Source organism: Paramormyrops kingsleyae, chromosome 6 (assembly GCF_048594095.1).
Source record: "Paramormyrops kingsleyae isolate MSU_618 chromosome 6, PKINGS_0.4, whole genome shotgun sequence".
Classification (NCBI taxonomy): Eukaryota; Metazoa; Chordata; class Actinopteri; order Osteoglossiformes; family Mormyridae; genus Paramormyrops; species Paramormyrops kingsleyae.
The window spans coordinates 28845202-28871958 of NC_132802.1; the positions used below are offsets into that span (position 1 = coordinate 28845202).

The 26757-nt window shown below is 40.0% G+C and overlaps 1 protein-coding gene across 1 annotated transcript; it reads left to right on the forward strand.

Moving 5' to 3' along the window:
- The first annotated feature begins 1719 nt into the window (after positions 1-1719).
- On the forward strand, positions 1720-25620 carry ntsr1 (neurotensin receptor 1 (high affinity)). The gene is made up of 4 exons (XM_023841183.2): positions 1720-2533; positions 12949-13150; positions 20846-20930; positions 23451-25620. Exons 1-4 carry the CDS (start codon positions 1931-1933, stop codon positions 23698-23700), a joined length of 1140 nt encoding a protein of 379 aa, XP_023696951.1. The 5' UTR covers positions 1720-1930; the 3' UTR covers positions 23701-25620.
- The last annotated feature ends 1137 nt before the right edge of the window (positions 25621-26757 follow it).

Below are 26757 nucleotides of genomic sequence, written 5' to 3' on the forward strand. Positions count from 1 at the left end.
GATGAACAAGTACGTGTTTAATGTGCTTCTCATAGAAGCCCTCTCATCTATTCAAACCCATGACATTTAGCCCGTACTGGTACCTGGAAACACAATATGTATGCTGGTTTTCATTCAAGCTCTAAGTTAATTAGCCTTGACAGAGCTGTTGACAGAGCAAATGCCACAATTCAGGTTATGTTGCACTGTGTAAGCATTAGACTCACTGCAGGTTTTTGATCACATGTGAGGAAATAAAGACTGAAAAACAACAGATATCTTTAGTGTCTCCAAGATTTCTTTACACACATGATGTCAATATGAAAAATACAGAGTTGGAAATTTTATGTGCACATACACCTACTTTTGAACAATTCATACTGTATGTGGAGATAAAAATCACAGCAAATTCATTGTGCCAGAAAAGTAAAGACAAGAAAATAAATAAATAAACAAATGTATGTTATGATGCCTTATGCATAAAGACATTTTACATTCTCCCTGGGGTTTGTTATTCTGGCTTAAAGTTGTCTTTTCTGAAACAGTTTAATTATAGTGTTGTTTGGGTTGCAACAGAACAATAAAAGAGAAGATCATCCTCTGTGAGCCCATTCCCTGCCCTGTGGGCCAGAAAGATGCCCAGTTAGACTGCATGAATCAGAAAAGTGGAACTTTGACAGGAAATTACTGGAAAAGACTGGTTTCATCACATTCCTTATTCTCTTTTTTGCTCACAGTAATAATAATAATAATAATAATAATGATCATTATAATTTTAAATAAATTTTTATGAGAAAAAAATCAGCGAGACTTTGTATTATTTTCTCCGGAAGAATTCTACTGACATGTCTAACTCTTCCATTGAAGCATGAATAAAAATATTTGCATTTCGAAATTATTTAGATATTCCAACAGTTCTTGGAAAAATGAATGTATAAGGACTGTCTCTACTCTACCGCCGTAAAATGATCATTTTTCACTTTCTCTTACGATTTATACTAAACAGCACTTGCGTAGATGGTTTCAGCCTTCATCAGAACTACTGTAGGCCTATATGGTATTCTGTGAACCGCGTAACATACCCCACTAAAACCCCACCTTGCTTCTTAATGGCTCATCAATTCCTAATGAAGAATCAGAACCCATGCCGTCTGATGATCTGATATTAAATTGCACGGCACATTAATTAAAGATAAAAGACCGACATATTTCCTGGGGAACAATAAAATGGTTTATTAAATATCGAAAAACTACCATTCATGCATCCTTCAGACACACACACACACGAACATCGACTTTTTTCCCAGTCCACTATATATATGACTCGGCTTAGATCAGTCCAATTCAAAAATAATCAGAAAACCTAAAGATTAATTTATCTAAAATAATCAAAATAAAGAATCAAACAGGTACTGACGTATTGTCATTAATAAATTGCATTGTATTGGACAAATGTAAGACAGGGCTTATTTGATATGCATATGTGACTGTATCTTGTATTCTTTATTGCTTTATATATACTGACTTCTGTTCCTATTTCCATTGTCTTGATTAAAAACATCTATGAAAAATCTTTGAAAAGATTGCTAAAAAACAGAGATAGCTAAAAATAAAATTGCACGTTATAATATAAAAAGAATCTGCGTCAGTGTTCAGGGTTTGGTCTCTAACGCGCCTCCACTGAGCGAAATAAAACCAGCGTGGCTTCTCCGAGCGCGCAGACTGAGTTCTGACCGGCTACGGACGTGCATCTCTTTCGGTTCCTCTATGCTTTGATGCACAATCCAATCATCTCTACTTCACACCTGTAGGGGCTGGCGGACAGCTCTCCATTCATGTGCATTTATAGTAGATGTAACGCGCACGTTTTATTTGTGATCTTTATCAGAAGATATATGCCACAGTGATAGGACGCAACTTCATAGACTTCGGCATTTCAGCGCAACAATCCATGGCGCCTGGGAATCTCTCATATTCGCTGTATGACAACAGCAGCCATCGAGACCTCGAGTCTAGTTTGGATGTTAACACAGATATATACTCAAAGGTACTGATCACCGTGATATACATCGTGCTGTTTTTGGTCGGTTGTCTGGGGAATTCCATCACGCTGTATACTTTAGTACGGAAGAAATCCTTACAGAACCTGCAGAGCACTGTGCATTACCACCTGGCCAGCCTGGCTGTTTCCGACCTCCTCATCTTGATCCTCTGCATGCCCATTGAGCTGTACAACTTCATATGGGTGCACCACCCATGGGCATTTGGAGAAGCTGTTTGCAAGGGTTACTACTTCTTACGAGACGGCTGCTCCTACGCGACCGTGCTTAACATCGCCAGCTTGAGCGTCGAGCGTTACATGGCAATCTGCCATCCTTTTAAAGCAAAGAGTATTATGTCCAAGAGCCGCACTAAGAAACTGATAAGCGGAATGTGGATTTTGTCCTTTATCCTGGCCGCACCGATGCTCTTTACCATGGGGCAGCAGAACATGGGCGGCGAGAACATCTGCACCACCATTGTATCCCTGCTTAGCTCCAAGATTGTGTTGCAGGTAGGTAGGCTCGGTTTTTACTGCAATATAACAGAATCGTATAAGCATTGCTTTAATAAATTGAAAATGACCCTGGACTTATGTCTAGCCTACATACATACTGGAAGTCCAAGACATCCACATGCAAGCTATACCTGTTGAAATTTTTAGGATTGTCATCCTTGCATTTAGTTCACACAACAAACAATTAATTGTTGCTATAGGTTTTTTACAGATTGTTTTATCCTAACGGGTGGTTTTATATTAACATAGTTTTCGTCATGGCATTATTTTATCCAACTTAATTTGCATGATGAAGTGTTGTACTGAGAATACGAGAGATTAGATCGAGTAAAGAGTAGCTAACTTCGTACCGAGTGATTCAATTAATCGGCTTTTGCATTTAACTACTTTTTAGTGCTTTAAATTATACTAAAGGAGGGCTATAATTACTGATCTACGTTTATGCTAGCCCGAGATGTTGCAGTAGGCCTAATTACAGTGAAACTGATTACCCAGTGAAATTTAAATTTCTGAAAAATCATTTCATTAAAACACGTAAAAGTAGCCTATTTGCTTTAATTAGAAGTACATCGCATATTGGGCGATATGTGTATCTTTTGCGTTTGTCAGACACTGCAATAAAAATAGGAAAAATAAATACGACAGTCACAGAATCGTTTCATGAGACACTTTTGATTAGTGCTGATAGTTTTTGTTAAGATTTGGGTATAAAGTGGAAATATTGGGAATTTGTATGATCTATAGCATTTTATTAAGGAAAATAGCTTAATTTTGTGCCTCAAACTATTCATACAGCAAAAAATCTTAAATCCAATTATTCTGTTTCCGCATTTACTGCCGCAATGGATAAATACCCTAATAAGGTTTGCAGTCCACTGCACTGTTTGACAGTTTGCTGTCAGAGCCAGCGCCCACATGACCCTGCCCTTTGTGTCTCCTCCCCATTTGGTCAGCAGGTGTCGCTGGCCATCCTGTTCTCCTCCCCGTTTCTGGTCTTTCAGCCCCAGTGTGCTTTTACCTTTTCCTTGACTGTTGCATGGCTCAACAGGTTGAGCGTGTGACCCTGTGAATGGTAACCCCCTGGTTATGGTTTCAAGGCTGGTCTTGGGCCAGCCTCATCTGTTTATTTGTGTTTCTCGTCCTAGTGTTTAACTCCCAGTATGTGGTTAATGTAGTTAGTTTTTTATATTAAGTTCCCTAGTTTCTGTGAGTGTTAATTATTATTAGTTCCACCTGTTTCCCATTTTCTTGCCAGTGCTTGTAAATTGTTCTATTCTGTCCTGTGTCCTGTTTTGATTGGTTAATTGATTATGTCCTACACCTGTTCCGTTTGCCTTAGTTTTCTAAGAGCAATTAAGTCTCTCTCCCTCTCCCTCTCCCTCTCCTAGTCTTTTCCCCTCAACCTTTTCCGATAGGTCTTGTTCCCCCTGTTTTGTTTTTGACTCCTTATGGTACTGCTATTTTGTAGTTCACCCAGGGTGTTTAGTTACCTCAATAAACGTCCTCCGTCTTGGAGCTTTAAGTGGATTGACAGCTTTTCCCAGCCGCACCATGACCCGGGTCCGTAACAATTTGCTGTCGGTTTTGTATTTGGAAACTGTTCCATCCACTGATCTGTGAATTAGCTTAATAGTGTTTAGAATATTTTCCGCATTCAGCCCACTAAACTTGTTTTAATAATTTTATTAGGCAAGTTGTAATTTCTTCAAAAAGTTTTATCTGCACAGCCTTCTTAAAGAAATCAGTTTCATCTACCCATTGTTTTGAAACTGTTTTAAAGCAAATGATTTATGAAATTCTGTCTGAAAATCTGCAATTAGATTACTGTGGATATTCTCCATACATATCTGTGCAGCCAGCTTGTCAGATATTATTGTCGTCATGATGTCATCCAAGCTTTAATTTAGATTATGTTGCAGAATTCATTCTGCTTTTTTTATTTTCGTGAATGACCTTTCTCTATGGTATTACATCAGAGACTAACTTCATGAGCCAGGCAATAACTAATTAGCCAATCAATTTTAATCCTAATAATATAGTATAGACATGAGCTGTGGTTCATAATTTTATTGAGATGCTGCTAATCCTGTCCTGTGAATTTTGCTCCCTCTATGAGGTGACAGTAAAATAATGAAAATGTGATTTTACTGTGTCAGTTTATCATCTAAGTGCCGTTTAAAACCTGTGATAAATTAATGTGCGTTTGGGCTCAAATTATTATGTTTGTCTGTATCAACATGTGTGATACTTTAACCTACATCTTCATCTTAAAAACAACAACATGTCTGTGTGCAGTCTGTCATCATTGTTCTATCATGGTCATGCTGACATCTCATTTTAGTGCTTTGTCAGTTGGCATGGATTGAAAACAAATTAATTAAAATTTCCCTATAGATTTCCACAAAGACCATAAGCATCTAGATCAGGGGTGGCCAATCTTACCCACAAAGGGCCGGTGTGCATGCAGGTTTTTGGGGTAACCTTTAGGTCAGCTGTTCAAACCCAGGTGTGTGGACTTCTCAGCCAATCAGTCCTCCAATTAGTAATATAATCAGGGAGCTGCAGCGAAAACCCGCACACACACCGGCCCTTTGCAGTTAAGATTGGCCACCCCTGATCTAGATTGTTGCCATTGTCCACTCATGCAGGGCTAGTTTTTTAATGTCGATTTTTTAAATTATTTTTTAAACATATTTGGGTGGGTCTGGTTGGCATGGTGACTCTGTGAGTAGCACTGTTACCTCACATGTCCATGTGGAATTTTCATGTTCTCCTCTTGTTATGCGCATTTTGTCCCAGAGTCTCATAACATACAGTTTGGCTAATTGTGAATTAAGTGTAATTGTGTGTAATTGAGTGAGCGACGGACAGTCCATCCTCAGTGCCTGGTATGGACTGTAGGCTCCCCCATAACGCTGTACTCTGAGTGTGCAGGGTGGGCTTGGTTGGTATTACCTTAGCATGGTACACCATGGTGTTTTTTTTCTTCAGTAAAATTGATCATGGGTAATCCATCCCCCCTAGCTCGGTAAATTTTATCATGGGGGAATAGTGTTGCTTTTGAAAACGCTGTCAAAATGGCCTATACCACAATATACTGTATGGACAATATGACCATATTAAGCATTAGATACCACCCAAGGCATGTGTAGTGGGGCTAGAGATTAGTAAAGCAATGGTGACCAACTGGCTGGACCGAAATACAGTTGAATCTGGACTCTACACGATCTCACCCCCCTCTGGAAGTTAGATTTCAGACAGACAAAATAACTTCATGACACCTTCTTTTTCATAAGAGAATATTTTTCTTCTGGTCTCATGCATGAGGAGCTCCCCAATCAGCACAAAAGGGACACATCTCCCTGATACAGAATCACAATCTTTCAATACTATTTTCCTGCATTAAAATATCTCTCTTTCAGTTCATCTTTCTGCAGGCTCCCTTCCTGCATTCCTCTCATCACATCAGGTCATCCTGACCTTAATGGTAGGATATCAGCCGTATGTTTGCCTTTTCTCCATCCCTGGTCAGGAGATGTTCTTTACAATACAACTTAAGTCCTTGGCTAAATGTCATTCCTGTCCCAGGCAGCACATCAGGGCACAGGCTCAACGAGTTTTCTTTCTTGGCGTTTTTCCACTGTCACGAAGAACCTTAAAAAGGTAATAGAGAATGGCTGAATGGAATGGATTTTTAATGCAAATTTAGACAAGCTAATACTCATTCCCCTGGAGTTTGATGCTAACATACGACGGCCATTCTTCAGATTTTGGTAGCCTGAAATTAATTTTAACTAGCCCAGATAAAAAAAAAAGATATTTATAAATATATAAAGTATATATACTGAAGAAAGCAATAATTAAAATAAATGAGATATAATTAAAAAAATGAACTAACACGCATGAGGTCTATACTTACACATGAATACACTGAAGTATTTCTTCTACACATTTTCTTCTGCAGTTTTTATATGCAGCCAGAAATAAAGAAATTAAACTTCCATTTTTAGTCGCTTTCATTCGCTTCAATGTTACCCACGATGTTTAAAAAAAAAAAAAAAAAAACTGATAATTAACAATATCTTCATAATGGATAGTGGGCAGCTCACAACCATTTTGCTTTTGCTGTGTACAGTATGTTTTCCATCCCATCCGGGAACATCCATGTTCTCTTTAAATCATTTGCATTTAAGTTTTATAATTCTTTATTGGTGCATTATTTTGTGTTCTGACTTTGTTGATAGATTCTTATAGACATGACATTAATAGAAAGTGTTACCAAACACTTTGTTAATTATAGAGGTCAAATGGATAGTGGCTTTACTACGACACCGGTTTTGCAGGAAGGCGTCCCTGAATGCACAAATTGTTTACAGTTAAAGCAGTTCTGGTACTAGTTGTACCATTATTTGGTTCTTGTTGTACTTATTAATGTGGTCAGTGGATATTCAGCCATGGAAAAAATTAAGATCCCACTCTATATTTTTAAACAAATCTGCATTTTTAAATCCTGGTTTAATCCTGGTTCTCCTGGCAGAAGCTATGCTGAGCAGCAGGGTGCTTCCAGGTTCAAAATTTCTAAGACAGCAGTACACAAGAATAATGTGAAGCAGGAGACACTGGTAACGGCCAGAAACCAGCCAGGTAAAGGGCAGAAGTGACTTTCTAACGCCAGTGGTGACCAGTAACTTATCCAACAGTTTCTCATGAATCGCAGGATGACATTAAGTGACCTTCAAAAGGAATGGGAAACATTAAATGCAGGTGTGAAGTGCACTGCTAGGACAGTTTGTATCAGGCTCCTAGAAGCAGGACTCATAAAGCAAGGAAGAAGCCCTTCATCAGTGTGGAACAGAGAAGAACCAGGGTAGAGTTTGCAAAAAAAACACATATTATTCACAGACACACTCCTATAAATTGAGAAATGAGTGAAACAAAAAATTGTGTTGTGGCTTCTTTATGTTTTCCGCAGCTGTATTATGTGTGAGTTATTAGCTAAACAGAACAAACAAACAAATGGCAATTTTTCCCCAGCTGGTCCTCAGGCATCCGCAGACAGTCCACATGTTTGCTAAGGTAGTCAGTTGTTAATCAGCCTTCCACATGACTGCTGATGACTGTGATATTAACATGTACTGGTTACTGGCCCTTGACTTAATGTCCAACGACCATCTGTTTAATGTGTGAATCTCAAGGTCTGGTTCTGCCTGAATCATTAGTTTGAGGGCTGTAAGGCTGATCTGCATGAGCAGCGATGAACAGCTGCAATAAGTCATTTACTGTCACTGAAACGCTTAATGTCTCTTGTGACACAGTTTAATTTCAAGGCTGAAGGGTCTAGAGAATCGTCCTTCTTCCTCAGTGTGTTGTGGCATGTTGAAAAAGGAAGCTCAAGACAAGGAGGGCAAACTTCAGACATTAGGAGAGCTGGAGCTACCAGGACAAGCTGACATTCCACTGAGGTGCATTTTCTCTCGCTGAAGTACATGTCAATCCAACAGACTCTGTGTTTCTTTAACTCTTAACTTTTCCTACACAGTACCTGCAAAAAAAATCTGCATTCTGTCTTACTGTCAGAAGATGTTTACATGTTTGCACTTCTGTAAGAAGAAGAAGAGAAATACTGCAGCCCATTGCACCAGACGCAGTAGGCTCCGTTTTCAATTTCTGGAGCTCCTTTTCTATTCTTCTTTCTATACATCCATTGATATTCCTTGTCAGTTATTCAGCAAAGTTCCCATAGCAAAGTAAAATTAGCATCAGTCCGCTGCTGGTTTGACTTGTGGAAAATTAGCTGTCTTTAATAGTATGTTATGTCACGCTAATGGTTTGTGGCATAGTTATTTCATAACTATTAATGGGCCGACAGATAAACCCAGACACTGACCCACCTCTGATTACTTGTGTTTTTTGCTTTCAAAAATGGGTTCAAAAAGGTAACATCTCCACTTATTCTTCCACGCTGGTCTACTAGTGAGATGATAACAATATGCAGTATTTGTTAGGCACTGGTCAAACAGTAGCGGTCCATTTACAGAATTGTGCCATTTATTAGATGACCCATAACCTATAAAAAAAAATTGAACAGTGAGGGATAGAGCATAATGGGGCTGTGTGAGTCTGTGTCTCTCTTTCTCTCTGTTTCTGTCTGTATGTAATATGTTTCTTCATAGGGTTTTCGGTATTTCTGCATTTCAGGTCCAGAAGCTACAAATCCAGACCAAGATTTTGTTTCTACCAACCAGCTGAGTATAAAAAGTCATGGTCACAGAGTACTGAACTGGTTGGTAGAAAGAAAATCTTGGTCTGGATTTGTACTGAGGGTTTTGCTCCAGTTTTGTAAAGAATCCTTGCCTTCTACCTGTTCTGTGGGATTTGGTCCTTTGTGTTAATATGGTGAATACATACTTAACCTCTTCTCTACAGGCATTAGGTAATGAATTCCAGCTGAATGATTTGACATACCAAATTAACAGGGTAATCTGTTTGGGTCTCGGGGATTTGGGGAGTCTGCAGTGTGCTCATTTTTTAGGTTTGGAGTGGCCAAGAATGGTTTGTGTTTATTTTAGGGATTATGCTTGTTGTCATTGTCTCTGTAACAGACAGTTAAACAGTCTGCATACATCCTGCACATTGTGTCCCCATGCCATCAAAGTAAATATCTGTACCTCAGAACCTACAACCCATGGAATTACGTGTACAATACTAGAAAAAGAAAACATTTACACCAGAGTTTCTGCATTCAGCTCAGACTGGTTTTATACAGCCTGCAACATGTTTTTAATTCATTATTAAATCTGGGCTGCAGGTCGAGCTTTCTTTTTCCACAGAATAAAAACATGTAACGTCATTTCACTAATTTGTGCAGGCAAGATCAGCAGGTTTTACCTCCACTCCCACTCGGCAATGGGTCAGAGGTTAGTCATGTATCAGTATTGGCAATATTAGACTGAATTACAGTACCAGTCAAAAGTTTGGACACACCATAGTAAGGTTTATTTATCTATTCTTGAGCAAGGCCCTTAACCCCAATTGGCCCAGGGACCGGCTGACCCCACTGTCTCTCTATGCCAGTTCTAATGAGGCAGCCTCCTGGGAAGCTTTCCTGTCCTGCAGGAGGCCCCACATGTACAGTATGCTGAACACTCATTGGCTGCTTTCCCTTCACCCTCTAGTAAAGCTCCTCCAAAACCATTTCTACGGTGTTTAGGTCAGGTGGTCAGGTCATGTGATGCGACACTAACGCTCTCCTTTGTAGGCGGCTTGGTGTGTCCAAGCTTGGGGGAGGGGGGTGTTCTCCATCCCTGCCTTGTCTGCTGCTGACACAAAATGATCTTTTCATTCACCCACCCAAACATCTCGTTCATGGTTGCATGGGACCTGGAGCCTGTTCCAGGCAGCACAGAGCACACGGCTGAGGTGGACCTTGCACAGCATGTGTTGCTTTTTCTGCACAGTGCATTAACCCTGGGCTAACTATAAGTTTAAAGTGAATGCAATCATGCAGCTCTTTCCTATAATAATTAAATCCACCATTTTCTGCAGTATACATTAGGCACATGTTGTTGCACATGACCAAATATACAGAATATGGAAGAGTGATCTGTGCCTTGTGGTTCCACATTGTCCCTGACAGTAGTAGAGATAAGGGCTGGGCAGTAATTTGTGTGTTTGGGATTGAGAGAAGGTTGGGAAAGAGAAGCTGCAGATAGCAGCTTTACTGATGTGCTCCTGTCTAACCTTGATGATGATGCACAGAAATTACTTTTTTGAGGCTGTTTTTTCAACAGCCTCAAGATTGAATGCTCGACATTCATTCTGCAATGGAAGGGGGGCTTTCGCTTCTGTGGATTGTCACTTCAGCTGGAATAGAAGCAAATAACCAACGGACTGAAATTCACCGCTGCTTCTTCGCTAATTTGAACGAGCACTGGGGATTGTGTAAAGTCGTAGTAGATATAAAACTTTGTGGAAAATATAAAATATTCTATCTTTTCTGACACATACTATATGTAAAATAAACTTTTTAGATGAACCTTTTAATTCCTCTTCTGGGCAGATGCTTTTGCAAGTGCAGTTTTGTGAGTCTTATGAAAGTGTGGCTGGATAGGTTATAAAATAGAATCTTTTTTTTTAGGGATGGTTCACGAGGTATTCATTTCTGTGTCTACTGTGGAAAGTCCCCATTTGAAAGGTGAATTCTGCATCACATTCATTGATTTCAAAAAAGGAACAAGCAAGGATGTAGGATTCATATGGAGAGCATTAATAAAAGAAGGATAAATATAATTAATACAGATTTAACATGGATACCCTTAAAATGATCTATCTATCTACTGTATCTATCTATCTGCCTGACTACCTATTCATTCATCCGTTCACCCACCTACCTATCCATCCATCCATCCACCCACCATCTATCTATCTATGTTTTGGAACTGTGTGATATAATATGTGAAATTTGTAGGTTGGCTCAATGGCAGTAAGTAGTTTTCTCATTAGACTGCAAAATTTCTTGGAAGGGGTGAAGGGCAGTGGAAACAAAGACAAAAGCATAATAACGGCATATTGTCGGTCCATCCTGGTGCTTTTAAGCTAAGGAGTTATTGACTGATTGACTTATTGGAATGATTGATTGTCCTCCTAACTACTAACAGCTAACTACTACTCATGCATATACTGTAGATTCTTCTTACTTCTATCCACAAATAAGGCACAGGCAATTGCCTTATAAATACCTTATAAAATTCATGGACTGGCTTTAGGAGTAGTTTCTGGATCTCTTGGTCATTCTACAGTTAGCTGATTCACCCTTAGCAATATCCATCTATTCATCCTTAATGGAATGCTAGTCCATTTGACCCTGTACAGGGTAAGTGGTTATGGAAGATGGATGTATAGATGGATGTATCAGCCATATTTCTTTATTAAACTGAAGTTGTTTTGATGCATCAGTTGCTGGCATTTATAAAATCATAGGTCAAGGAAAAGTCTGAATAACTTACGGTGAGAAGTGCAAAATGAACGTTTGATGTGAAGTTGAGTTATGCATAAGGCTCTTTGGGCAAATGTCCAGTTATGCAAAACTCACAGTTTGTTTGGAGTAACCCTTTCTGTGGGCCTTCATTACACACACCTGGATTTAGCCACTGGTCTGTAAAGCTTAGCTTGCCCCCCTTGTGGTAAACAGTGCATTTCCCTTCTACCTGCCTAACGTTTTGTGTCATGCAAGTAATAATACTGAAAATAAGAGCTGTGCATCATTAGGTTTTGCCAGAAACTCATTATTTGATATTCATGATACTGACCACAAGCTCATGCTGGAAGAATACTTGTCTACAGGACAAAAAAGACCTGACATTTGATTTGATGCTTATTATCAGCTCCCTTTAATTCTTCATTGCCTTTTGCAGTGACTGTTAGTAAACCAAAATCAAGATTCCTCAGGATGTGGTATGTGATTTTCAAATTTTGAGGAATGTTTGAGAAACACTGGTGTGTGCTGCCCAGTAGGAGGCACTAATGAGTTGGTCCAGGTTGATCAGGTTGTTCACCACTGATGTGCACCATGAACAGACCTGTGCTGCATGTCAGAGGGGGCGTGTTTTGAGGAGAAGAGAGAAACATGCACAAATCAGAGAGAACATGTAAAATCCACACATACAAAGCAGAGTGTGGGTTCAGGGCCCCAGTCCTGGAGGTGTGAGGCAACAGTGATACCCACTGAGCTACTGTGCCATATCTGTGTCTTCTGCTGTTACTGTGTGTGTTTCTGCAAGTTAGGACTCTGTGCCTCTGTGTGGAAGGTTGCTGGTTCAAATCCTGTGACTGACAGAGTAATATCTCTTGATCATAGCCCTTATTCCTAAAAACTTCTTTTTCCCAAAATAGGTCTGCAAAACCCTTTAGATTCCAGGTAACTGAATGTGCAGTAATAATACTAGTCTGTAATGCTAACACAATGAGTATATCGATTAGTGAAGTCTTTATCGACATACGACCAATTTCCTCCCGAATTTGAGTCAGATTGGGGATTTTCAATCAATGCAGCTGTATTACACCCCTAGCAGCGAAGAAGAAACATGTTAAGAGGACTATTTCTCCCTTAAAAGTCGGCCCTGTCATTTGGTGACATGCAGAGTCCTTCTGTTGCTGCTGTGTTGTTATCTATCTCTGTTCTGGTTTTGAGGCTGAGTGTCACATTACTGCCTCAACTGTCAAAATGAGCAAATGCTGAAAAAGAGTTTGCATTATAAGCTGTATTACAAGGACTATATCTCTGTTTGAGCTATAATATATGAAATATGTTGATATTCTAAGTGTAATAAAATGCACAAGTGCCTCACTCTCACTTTTTGCTCTTCCACCCCATTGTCCATCTGCTTGTGTGTGACCCCCCCCCCCCCGAACAGGTGAATGCCTTGCTCTCCTTCGTGGTTCCCATGGCAGCGATCTCGGCACTGAATGGAATGATCGCCAGCCAGCTCCTTCACATGTTCCGCCAGGCTGAGCGGGACACCCGCGTGTGCGTCGTCGGAGGAAGCCCAACCATGCTGAGTGTCTCAATGGAGCCCAATCGCATCCAGTCCCTGCGCCATGGCGTCATGGTCCTGCGTAAGTGTACTGCCTGTCACAGACACCGGCACACAGAAATGAAACGTTTTTTGTGCAGCAGGGCATCAAGATTTTTCAGAAACCTCCTAAAGCTAAGAAGAAGTTGTGAAATCAGATTTTTTTTATGGGAAAAAAACATCCTGACATTTTCTGCCCTTTTGTATGCAGCAAATTAAATCAGTTTCATGTTTCCTCAAAGGCTTGATTAATTATCTCCTTTTAACCTTAATTACAGCCACATTATTATACCAATATGAAAATCAACTTCCCAGGAGTAATAATGTATAAAATACTAGACTTCATGTCGTCTTGTGACAACTTTTTTGTGTTCTTCTATATTTTTGACTTGATTTCTGTCGGCTGACATACAAACTGAGTATTTACAATTACATTGAAGGTATCTAGCAGATGCTTTTGGTGTATAAGTGAGGCTAATAGCATATTGTAAACATACATGCTGTCAAGCAGTAAACTAGACATAAGTGCAGCTATGCTGAGCTTCTGGTGAATGCCCAAGTGCAAGTGTAAGCAATATTGGAGCAAGAGCTAAACAACAGTTTCTGACAAAGCAAGAAACTAAGACTATTCAAAGACCAGATGTGCAACATAAGAACAATCAGGGAGCGTAAAGAAGCATCAGGCTAGTAGAGGAGTGTGTGCTTAAGAAGGGACTGGAATGACTGTGACTTCACCAGCCATACTGGTTTGACATAATAAAAGTCACAGTAAAGCAAGTTACAGCATGTTGGCAACAGGCCGCATAGTTTAGCAGTCAAATTTGGCTGAGCGCCACACTTCTGATAGGAAAATCTTCATCAGCTCCATTCCAGCTTTCACTTCACCTGGTTACAGTTGCCAGTATGTTGCCATTTTAGGGATGTAGCACATCAGATCAGGGAGTTGGGATGGATGTAGCACATCAGATCAGGCAGTTGGAATGGATGTAGCACATCAGATCAGGCAGTTGGCATGGATGTAGCACATCAGATCAGGCAGTTGGCATGGATGTATAACATCAGATCAGGCAGTTGGCATGGATGTACTGTAGCACATCATATCAGGCAGTTGGAATGGATGTAGCACATCAGATCAGGGAGTTGGAATGGATGTAGCACATCAGATCAGGGAGTTGGGATGGATGTAACACATCAGATCAGAGGATGGGGTCTGACTGCCTTTTATGGGAAACTGTCACAAGCTGGAAGCCAGGGTTTGTTTTATATGTGAGCAGGCATATATGTATGGCCTCATAAATTAACTTTACTTAAATAAACTGAATCAGCACCTCTCTGACTTAGTCTTAACAAAAATTGTGAGCTTCACAAAGCTGGAATTTATAGCAGGACTGTCATTCAGAAACCAATAACTAGGAAACTAATAGCCAGGGTCAACGCAAAAAGAAGCAAGACCTGAGCACAAAGCCTAGATGCCTGAACAATGGAAAAAAGCAACCATTTCTTGGTGAGGCATCTTTCAAACTTTTCCCTACATCTGGACAGGTTTCCATTTGAAGAAAGCCAAAGGATACCTCCACCCCTCAATGTGGAGGATGTAAAAAAGAATGGGCTGCCATCTCAGTCTGAGGATTTCTCTGAAAGGTCACAAGAAATATGAGGTCAATTTATAGGACCAGGTGCACCCTGTGGTACAAACACTGTCTTCTGATGATGGTCCCATATTCTAAAATGATATTGGTCAAGTACACATATACACTGCCCGGCAAAAAGAAAGTCGCCATTTGAATTTATATCAGCAAATACTTAAGAGCCAATGACTGGATCATTATTACAGCTCAGCAACGTTATGTGGCAATAAAGTAAAGTCAGCTGAGTACCTGAATCTACTGAATGGCCAGGTTACACCTCCATCCATCATAATGGATTTTTTCTTCCCTGTTGGCATGGGCATATTCCAGGACAAGAATGCCAAGATTCATTGGGCTTGAATTGTCAAAGAGTGGTTCAGGGAGCATGAGGGATCATTTTCACGCATGACTTGGTCACCACAGAGTTGTGACCTTAACCTCATTGAAGGTCTTTGGGATGTGCTGAAGGAGCCTTTATGGAGTGGTTCAACTCACTTGTCAATGCTGGATCTCGGTGAGAAATTAATGCAAATCTGGATGGAAATGAAGAGTGAGATGTTGCATAAGCCTGTAGAAACAATGCCATGACAAATGTGTGCTATAATCAAAGCTAAAGGCAGTTAAACAAAAAATTCAAATGGTGACACTTTTTTTAGCCAGGCAGTGTATAATGGTGAGGCTCTTCCAAATTTTAAATTTTTTTATTTTTTACCAGAAAGTAACAGATAGTCACTGAAAGGTTTTGTAAACGCAGAAATTAAGCCTTTATCTTCATCAGCTGGATTTCACTCTACCAATTTGGAGGCACAAATAGATCACTGAAATGGTTTCTCTTTCGGTATGTACCAAGAAACAACAGACAATCAGTAAAGTGACTCATTTACAGTATGTGACGCTCCTACATCTGTGGATCATAGAGTCTGAAAAAAAGGCCCAGGATGAGTAGAACAACAAAACTAAAAATAACCAAAAAAAGTGTTTTAGACACACACTTGCACACAGGGTATAGAATTCATTTTAGAGCAAAAAATTTCGCTTAAATGTTCCTTCAGTAACACAGATGAGTGGAGTGGATTGGGAGAGCCATTATCAATAATAGGATCTTTTCCCTCACAAAAGTACAGCAGTGTCCCAAACCTCCTCCTTTTCCCTTCAGTTTCCCCCTAATTGTAGGCTGCCACAGACACGGTCGGGCACAAGGTGTTACTGGTAAGGAAGTACTGGAGCTACTCTTAACACCTTTTCAAATTTCCTATCACAGCAGGGCCCCACAATGCGGTGCCACATTGCCGATCAGCAAGATGTGATGAGCTCCATTGTACCATCAACCTACAGCAGCAGCACTTTTCCCTGTAATATGTTTGCTCCAGAGTTCCTCAGAGTAATAATCAGAGTTCCTCAGAGTATTACTCAGAGATCCTGAGGAATAATAATGTGCATATTTGTGCAATATCATCTTTTAAGCTCTCTACTTTTATTATGTGAGCACCAGTCTCTAATCTGACTTGTGAAGAAAAACGTTGTTTCTAAGAAATAAATGAGGGACTACTGGAAAGTACTATGTACTCGTACATGTTACATTGCTCACAAGAAGCGTAATCCTTCTCACACTCCTCCACAATCACACAGTCAGACCCCTACAAGGGGGTAAACTAACCACTAACTCACCTTTCCTCCGGTCCAGAACAAGACCCCCCCTCCCCCCACCAGCTGGTGGACCATCCAGTAACAAGGAGTCTGTTAAGCCAAATACTATCTGGTGCAATTTTGCACCTGTCCTTCTGCTGCAGGAGTTTTATGTGATAGACCTTTATAATATGCATTTTACTGTCTGTCCTGGGCTCCAAATAAATGCCTCATAGTAAATATTAATTTCATTGAACAGAGATTTGTTGTGAGTTGTCATGAAATACCACACTTTGCATTTTGAGAGGGACTTACCTTTGAGTTGTTTCCCAGGTTTAGGATTTTATTTAGCCAGCAGTTGTATGACAACCAAGGAACATCTTAAATCAATACTGTAAAGCAGTGTTTCCCAACCCGGTCCACAGGGACCCTCAGCGGCCCATGTTTTCGCTCCCTCCCAGCTCCCTGCCAAACAATCCACATTTTTGCCCCAGGGAGCTGGGAGGGAGAAAAAATGTGGACTGTCTGTGCATCCCAAGGACCGGACTGGGAAACACTGCAATAAAGGATGAATGTATTTTTACGTGCGTGTGTGCGTGCGTGCGTGTGTGTGTGTGTGTGTGTGAGCGGGTTTACCTATCCTTATGGGGACATAATATCCCCATAACGTGATAAATATCCGTTTTCTTTTCCCTTATGGGGACCAGTTTCCTGGTCCCCATAAGGGAAAACTGTATTTTATAAAAATCAGTGACTGCTATGAAAAAACTAAAAATGCAAAAACTCTTGTATTTCGTTAGGTTACTTATGGTTATGGTTAGGGCAGGGTAGGGGTTAAGGTTGTCATAGTTAGCGTTAACATTTTTCCCATTGAAATGAATGAGCGGTCCCCATAAGGATATGTTTACCCTACATGTGTGTGTGTGTGTGTGTGTGTGTGTGTGGTACAGGTATACCTTGTGTTGCGGGGACCCACGATGAGATAAAAACTTGTTATTTTTAAGTTGTGGGGACCAGTCCCCTTAAGGATAACCTCAGTGTAATAAAAATCAGTGACTACAATCAAAAAACTAAAACTGCCAAAAGACTTCTATTTTGTTTAGTTACTTATGGTTAGGGTCAAGGCTGGGTAGGGGTTAAGGTCGTCATTTTTTATTCCACAAATATATGAGTAAAGGTCTCTCTCTTTCTCTCTCTCTCTCTCTCTCTCTCTGTGTGTGTGTGTGTGTGTGTGTGTGTGTGTGTGAACTTATAAATGTCAAATAGCATAATTTAATTAAAACAAACTCAGCTTAAACAAACCCAGGGAACAAGAGACATGTGGAAATTAATAAGTACTTGGGATGATCAGTAACTCTTGTCACTTGGTGAATGACACCCCCCCAAAGGTACCAGGGAGGAATAAACAATGCTTCATCAAAAATTTGTTGTTCTTATTTTGGACTCCTCCTTTGGTATCAGAATTGCTGTCCCTTTCATTTTCATGTTTTCATGTTTGCATGCAAGTGCTAAACAGGGTCATGGCATTAATAAATTATCTATCCTAAATTTACAGTCCATTGAGCTTCTTATAAGATATACAGAGCTTCTTGCCCTTGTTTGATATTTATAAGTTAGGTGATGAATAATGATGAATTCTAGTTCTGCTTCTTATGGCAGATATGTAGTAGCTGAGATTTAGAGGTACTGAGCTTTTTGAGGTACTGAGTATTATCAGTGACACCAATAGTAAAGAATAGAATATTACAGTTTTTTCCAATCATTTTCACACTTGTCTCAATACCATGTCCACTTTTTCCACAACACTACACACAGTGGGCTGTACCAATGCACACCTGAGCACATCACTTAACCTTTGGCGCAAAATGCACTACAACCACCAAAATGTTTCACAATTCACCCAAAAGTGACTCATGCTGCCATAACAATGTCCTATTACTGTAGGAACACTGGAAGATTGTGAATTCAATCCCAGGAGGTGCCACCTTTGTGCCCCTGAGCAAGGCGCTTGACCCCAACTTGCTCCAGTGGGACAGTCTCTGTAGTTACCGTACAACTAATGTTTTACTGTAATATATGTGTTACCATACCCACTGTTTTTGCACAGATTACATTGTGTTGCCTTGCAAAAAGGAAAGGGACACTCCATGGCCTCATTTGTATAGATGATGTAGATGGTAACGAAGCAGCAAACAAAAACAAAATTAGACACGCGTTAAAATGATCGGAAAAAACTGTAACGTGTGTCTTGCGTTTTCCAATCATTTTAACGCGTGTCTCAATACCATGTCCACTTTTTCACAACACTTAACACATGCACCATACCATTGGACCATGTGAGCTAAACTATGTATACGTTTGCATTTATTTGACACAATATGCATTCAATCACCACTTCCTCCAAATTTCATGAATACTTCTCTCAGTCACTGTTCGCCACCAGCAAAACTTTGTACAACTACAGCTGATTTTTCAGACGTTTAGATAATCTGTTTAAAACTTTCAGGTCAAAACCTAATGAAGAGCAATGTAAATTGAAATATGCTGCATTATGACAGACAAAGGACACTGTGCACTTGCACTAATACAAATAATTATGCTTTTAGCAGAAATTTCGTAATTTTGTTTTTGTTTGCGGCTTTGTTACCATTTATACAAATGAGGTCATAGAGTGCCCCTTTCCTTTTTGCATCGCAACACAATGTATTCTGTGCATAAATAGTGGGTAAGGCAACACATATATTACAGTAAAACATTTGCATTTATTCATTTAGCAGGCACTTTTATCCAAAGCGACTTACAGTGAAGTACTGTATCTACAGAGACAGTCTCCCTGGAGCAAGTTGGGGTCAAGGGCTTTGCTCAGGGGCACAATGGTGGCACCCCCTGGGAGTGAACTCACAACCTTCCGGTGTTCCTAATGGGAGCCCAGCCAGATCCCTAACTACTAGACCACCACCACCCCCCTAGATCACCACCAAGCATTTTACAATGCTTGAAGCTGGATAGCTGAATGAAAACATACATCTGCCTGTAATTTCAGCTAAGCACCTATCTAGGAATTTGTGTGGTTAGTGCCAATTTGCCATATGTACAAAAGGAGCCATCTTTGGATTGGCATATTCCATTGCCATTTTTCTTTAGCTAGTAAAAAATGGATGCCGCAAGAGGCAGAGGAAGAACCATGGTTACTGATGAAATCAGAGCCACGGTAATTGACCATGTTGCAACTCATGGTCTGTCCCTGAGAGAAGCGGGTCTAAGAGTTTAACCCCACCTGCCTAGATCCACAGTGGCATCAATTGTCAGGATTTTCAGGAAAAGCAACAGATACTATACACTATTTAGAGCATTCTGACTGAAGGCATTTGATTGATATGTATATTACCGTAGTGGTGTGATTTGAGGAAAGTCTCTGGGAAAAAAACTGATGCATCGGTGCATGTTTGTCTTTACTGAACCCACTACTGTAGGATTTAGTGTTTACCTTCCACAGGTGGGAGAGGAAGAATTTACAAGTATTTGTGATTGTGTGGGACAATGTGGCCTTTCATCATTCCCGCCAAGTCACAGAGTGGTTTATTCCCCATCCCAGGATGATGTCATTATTCTTGCCCCCATACTCTCCATTCCTCAATCCCATTGAAAAATTTTTTCTGCATGGGTATGGAAGGTATATGACCATCGGCTACACGATCAGATGTCGCTTTTAGATGCAATGGCTGCTGGGTGTGTAGACATCCATGTGGAGGACATCCAGAGCTGGATAAGGCACTCAAAGAGATTTGTTGTTTTTTGTATTGAATGTAATGTACTTTCAGTAGGTGGTTGTAATGTATTTTTCTTTTCCAGTGTATTGAGCAGCTGAATTTATTTACTGTATTATTTGTTTGTATTACAATGTTTACTGTAAGAAATGTCATATGTTTTTCTTTTATTTTGCAATAAACATTGTGTGAAAATATAGGATACAACAACACATCATATATATGCATTTTGCAGCGCTTCAAGTGGTTGGTGTTTTTTCATGCTTTGTATTTGTGTGACAGTCGTCTTGTGAGAGAGTGCATGTGCTATAGCTTTGGCAGCATGTGTCACTTTTGGGTGAAGTGTTTTGGTGATTTTAGTGCATTTTGCACCGAAAGTTAACTGATATGCTCAGGTGCATGTTTGTAAAGTTCACAGTGTGAAGTAATTTTGAAAAAGTGGACATGGTATTGAGACAAGTGTGAAAATGATTGGAAAAAACTGTAAACAGTCAATTACTGTAAATTCACTTCAGATTGGATAGATAGATTGGATAGATGAAACTAGCAGTCTTAACAAATTAACGCTTAAATTAAAAAATGTTTTGGCAAAAATACTGAATACGGCTCTTCATTCAGTCTTTTTTGCCCCCTGCAGTGACAGTACTGTTTGTCTCTCTTCTCCCTCCCTCCCTCTCTCCCTCGGTGACGTCTCCGGGCGGCCCTGTACCTTGCCAGGTGCTGTGGTCATCGCGTTTGTGGTGTGCTGGCTGCCCTACCACACGAGACGGCTCATGTTCTGCTACGTCACTGAGTGGACAGAGTGAGTGCCGCAGATCAAATCGGTCAAGGTGCATTCATGAATACCTGTTCATAAATGACTTATTTTACATATGGAATATTCTAGGCCTGTGATGTTTTCTGTCCTGCCTTTTAGGTAAAAGGAGTCGTTCTGCAGGATTGTTTTCAGAAACAAATAAACAAATCACATACAGTATGTCACAAGGAATGTTTGGAGCAGAGTGACACTTCAGATCGTAATGTGGTACTATTTTGCTTCACTGTTTAGGAGGAACCCATTGAGAGAATTATCAAATCCAAAGGTCAAGCAAAGTTACCATTTTAATCAGAAGTCTTGTAGGTAATTACACTGACTTTTCAGCTCCTGAGCAGATTGCAGCAATATGTACCAATGTGACAGTATTCTGGGAATCACACACCACTCATGTTAGAATGCTAGCAGAACCACAGACATCGCTACACAGTGAACTGTGTCACATGCCACCGATACATGATGCACTGCGGCTGGTCAGTGCAAATAAGGCAAAATGCAAAGCTATTCAGAGAAGGGAATGCACTCTCATTTACAGTGGTGAATGTCAGATGAAATACTGTAAAATTCCTTCGATCTATCCATCCATCTTATTACCAAGTTTTTGGTAAAGGGTTGCAGGTTAGTGTGTATATGATGTTTAAAGATCATCATCCATAGGTTACTCATTGAAAAACACACAAGTAACAAACTAAAAAAAAACCGAAAGAAGAATTTTAAGCAGTCATAGTGTGTCTGGTACCTAACTAAATCAATATTCCAATCTGACAGGAGCACAGAATTTAAAAGGCTGTTAGCAATGGGATTTGGTCAGATATTCCTGACTAAGAGTGTTGACTGCATATGTTTCCTTTTACAGTTGCCATGGTTTTTCAAATTTTATTCAGCCTTACAGATGATGGGAGAAAAAAGTGTTCTTCACTCGGACTAAATGAATGCATGCTTGTGAAGGCCAAGGGACACTTGAGAGGAATTATATAGGATGTTTTAGTTTTTACCAAAACTATACTGACTTAGCTTTTAATAATATAATAATACAGGTAAAGGCTGCTGAGGAGAGTTACATAAAAGTGCATCATGTTCATATCCTGATTACGCAAGTGCGCTAGCAAGGAACGCAATAACGAATGGCTTTTTTCCATTCTGCTGAGTTACGCTTGCTTGTTTGGCTGATGAATTTATCCAAAGCAACTTTTTTAACCCTAAAGTAAAGCTGAAAGTTTTTACTTTAGCAATTGAGGTTGTGTCATTTTCAAGGGTACTATGGAGGGCCCTTCAAACGGGACTCATTACAGACATCTCAGCTCCACTGTACAAAGGGCAAACAGCTGTGGGTTATAAACTTCCCATGCTTTTGGCACTAAGATCTTGTTCCGTATAGCTCTATTGAAGCAGTTTTTCTGTTATTGAAATACTGAATGGATACAGTATTATTGTTGTCTATTACAACACCTCATTGTGCTTATGCTGACACAATGATTACATTGGTTTAATGTACTCGGCTGGAACTATTGTTTTTACTGCATAAATGACCATACTGTATATCTTTCTAATTCTCTTAATCTTAAGAGTTAGAAAAGGATTGCAGTGTTTGTGGACTGAGGTCATCAGAAATAGGAACTTCATCAGAATCAGATTTATTGGCCAAGTATGTTAAATTTAGTTCCGGCCAAAGGTGTCCCTCAAGCTATATTCAGGGTCACAGGGGGTCAGGAGCTATATCAAAGGCTACGGGCGCAAGCCAGAAACAATGCACAACAATGCAATATGGGGCAGGCTGTGGCTCAGTGGGCTAAGCCTGTGTACCTGTAATCACAAGATCGCCAGTTCAAACCCAGCCTTAGCATGTCTGCAGGTCCTTGAGCAAGGCCCTTAACCCCCAGCTCCCTGGGCTCCGCTACAGGTGGCTGCCCTTTGTGGACAGCATGCTGAGGGAGGCGTAAAAAGAATTTCCCCATGAGGGACAATAAAGGATTGATTGATTGGTTAATATACAGATCATATACAAGACAAGTACTATACACAAAGTGCAAACAACAATAATGAGCATCACATATGGGAATGAGATTGTGGTGTGTGACCATGGTACAATACAGTATTTGTAGATGCAAGGCAGTTGACATAATCAAACAAATTATTTAAAACCATAAAAATCCCTGTTGATGCCAATAAGTCTAGGAAACACTGCAGAGCCACTTTGATGGCTCTGGGAATACATCCAGTCCAACCAGAGAAAATTAGGAAAAGTAGCCAATTTGGCCAAAATCTTTGTACATAAATAAATTGATTTTTTAAAAATTAATTAATAAAAAAAAATTACAGAGCTGTTAGAGACTAATCAGTAATTAGGAAAAGCATTTTCTGGCAGTTACGGTATGTGGTATGTGGCAAACCAACTAATGTTTCTACTATTATGTAAAAAAATAAACTAGACAAGTGGTTCTGTATAGACCTTCTGCATGGATTGATGAGATCAAGCAACATTCCCTTCCTGTCTCCTTTCTCCCACAGCAGCCTTTATGACTTCTACCACTACTTCTACATGGTGACAAACGTGCTGTTCTATGTCAGCTCTGTTATCAACCCCATCCTCTACAACCTGGTATCGGCAAACTACAGGCAGATCTTTTTCTCCATGGTAAATTACTTCTGCCTGCCCTGCCACCAGAAGAAGCAGAGACAGGTCCTGACCAGATACTCCAATAGTACCTCCAGCAACCACACCTGCTCTACCAATGTTATCAAGGAGACTGTGTACTGATCTCTGATTAGCTAATGCTAATTAATATCACCTGGCAAGCAAGGGAGGATCATGGCTACAGTAAAGTCAAAGCAGCAGAATTAGTCTCAGACTGAATGTGCCAATAACGGTATTCGTTGTTTTTTTTTTCATCAGCCTTCAGGGAAAGGGGAAGGTAAGAGTCATTTTCATAATTGCCCAAAACTTTAAGCTTTATACGCATACTCAGTGTTCAAAATATTAATTTCATGGCTTGTTAATTATTTTCAGTTCAGGTGGCCTGTGAATTTTCTTGAGCAGAATTAAGAAAGAAAGATTTTCATTCTATACGCCAGTTCTATATTTTAGCCTAATAATGTAGCGACATGCTATATGTCTATGTATTTAGAATGCCAAAAGGATAATTGTCCTACTCTCATTGCGGCCAACGAATATTGACGTTTGAAAAAAAATCCTAAAATTGTAGAAGGTTGCAAAAGGATTCCACTGTCCGTCAGCGTAACTCGTCATTTTTGACATGCACAGAGCTGAAAGAGTACCAGCATAACAGACCCGGATCCTGAGAACACAAAACAGCACCTTAGACTTCAAACAGAGACCGTGTCACCTCTGAGAGTCTGAGAGCGGCAGGAAATAGCATGGATGACAGCTACATTATTTCCTTGTTAGCTCAAAAGGGAGCGTGCTGCCATGTTGGATATATCACTGTGTTGCAGAGGAAGCTTTGTCTGTCTTCACAGGTGCTTCACCCTTTAAGTGACATTCAGCATAAACCTTTCAGTACAAAAGGAAAAATCTGTTTTCCAAAATAGAAACACTGTGCCCAGTAGATAAAGAGAAATTTTTCATTAAGACTCCTCTGCAGATAGTTCTAAAGACGGCTGCATTTCTAGTCATGTGTGTTCGCGTCCATCCTAGGCTGTGAATGTTTTTCATCATCATCCAGCTTGGCGATAGTGCATCATCCAAATGTCTCTCAATTCTATTTTTACAGACATCATAGCAAATGAATGTCCCATTACATTTTGCTATATGTGGTTTAAAGCATTGGAAGACTGTGCCCATTTCTTGTCTTATTCAAATTGCTGTAGCAAACCAGCCTCATGAATTAACCATAATGGTCAGAACACCGACTGAAAAACAGCAATGTGTTTTCTGTTTCATTTAAATCCAGTCCACTTAGAGAATAGAATAAGGAGTACAGAATGAAAACAGTGTTTTCATTCCCAATTCTTACACATAAAAATGATTTAATAATCATACGTTTGGTTTTTTTTTCATTCAGCATAATTCTGCTGGGATAGACAAAAAGAGAACATTTGTCATGAAAACAATCATTTTAAAACTGTAACTACATGAGAACAGTATGTAACTCCACTTGCCACCATTTACACATGTAGTGATTTCAGGCGGTTAGAAATGGCAAACTTTCATCTTTATCTCCCCTTTGATAATTACACATGATTTGTTCAGCATGAATGAATCATATATCAAGAACCGTATTCACAGCATCTGCTATGTGAGCAAAGTGTGATTACATCATTATTACATGTGAAGGTGAATCCTCATTTTGCCACTGTGATGAATTTGTATTTTGCTTTTTTGTGATTGCAAAGTTTGTTGTATTGAAGCTATTCTTGTGAAGTCATGTGGCTTGCATCTATTATTGAAAAAAGGATTGTAAAAATGAGGAAGAATTAAGTATCTGTTACTGTATATATTTATTTCTAGACAACTGAATGAGAACATGTATGACATATACACTCACCTAAAGGATTATTAGGAACACCTGTTCAATTTCTCATTAATGCAATTATCTAATCAACCAATCACATGGCAGTTGCTTCAATGCATTTAGGGGTGTGGTCCTGGTCAAGACAATCTCCTGAACTCCAAACTGAATGTCAGAATGGGAAAGAAAGGTGATTTAAGCAATTTTGAGCGTGGCATGGTTGTTGGTGCCAGACGGGCCAGTGTGAGTATTTCACAATCTGCTCAGTTACTGGGATTTTCACGCACAACCATTTCTAGGGTTTACAAAGAATGGTGTGCAAAGGGAAAAACATCCGGTATGCGGCAGTCCTGTGGGCGAAAATGCCTTGTTGATGCTAGAGGTCAGAGGAGAATGGGCCGACTGATTCAAGCTGATAGAAGAGCAACTTTGACTGAAATAACCACTCGTTACAACCGAGGTATGCAGCAAAGCATTTGTGAAGCCACAACACGCACAACCTTGAGGCGGATGGGCTACAACAGCAGAAGACCCCACCGGGTACCACTCATCTCCACTACAAATAGGAAAAAGAGGCTACAATTTGCATGAGCTCACAAAAATTGGACAGTTGAAGACTGGAAAAATGTTGCCTGGTCTGATGAGTCTCGATTTCTGTTGAGACATTCAAATGGTAGAGTCAGAATTTGGCGTAAACAGAATGAGAACATGGATCCATCATGCCTTGTTACCACTGTGCATGCTGGTGGTGGTGGCGTAATGGTGTGGGGGATGTATTCTTGGCACACTTTAGTGCCAATTGAGCATCGTTTAAATGCCACGACCTACCTGACCATTGTTTCTGACCATGTCCATCCCATTATGATCACCATGCACCCATCCTCTGATGGCTACTTCCAGCAGGATAATGCACCATGTCACAAAGCTCGAATCATTTAAAATTGGTTTCTTGAGCATGACAATGAGTTCACTGTACTAAAATGGCCCCCACAGTCACCAGATCTCAACCCAATAGAGCATCTTTGGGATGTGGTGGAACGGGAGCTTCGTGCCCTGGATGTGCATCCCACAAATCTCCATCAACTGCAAGATGCTATCCTATCAATATGGGCCAACATTTCTAAAGAATGCCTTCAGCACCTTGTTGAATCAATGCCACGTAGAATTAAGGCAGTTCTGAAGGCGAAAGGGGGTCAAACACCGTATTAGTATGGTGTTCCTAATAATCCTTTAGGTGAGTGTATACACTGCTCAAAAAAATTAAAGGAATGCTTTGAAAACACATCAGATCTCAACGGGGAAAAAAATCATGCTGGATACCAACACCAATATGGACTCTGTAATGT

Coding starts and splice junctions, on each gene's coding strand:
- ntsr1 (XM_023841183.2), top strand. CDS start 1,931: ATGGCGCCTGGGAATCTCTCATATTCGCTGTATGACAACAGCAGCCAT. Junction 13,151..20,845: donor CCATGGCGTCATGGTCCTGC/GTAAGTGTACTG, acceptor GTACCTTGCCAG/GTGCTGTGGTCATCGCGTTT. Junction 20,931..23,450: donor TACGTCACTGAGTGGACAGA/GTGAGTGCCGCA, acceptor TTTCTCCCACAG/CAGCCTTTATGACTTCTACC.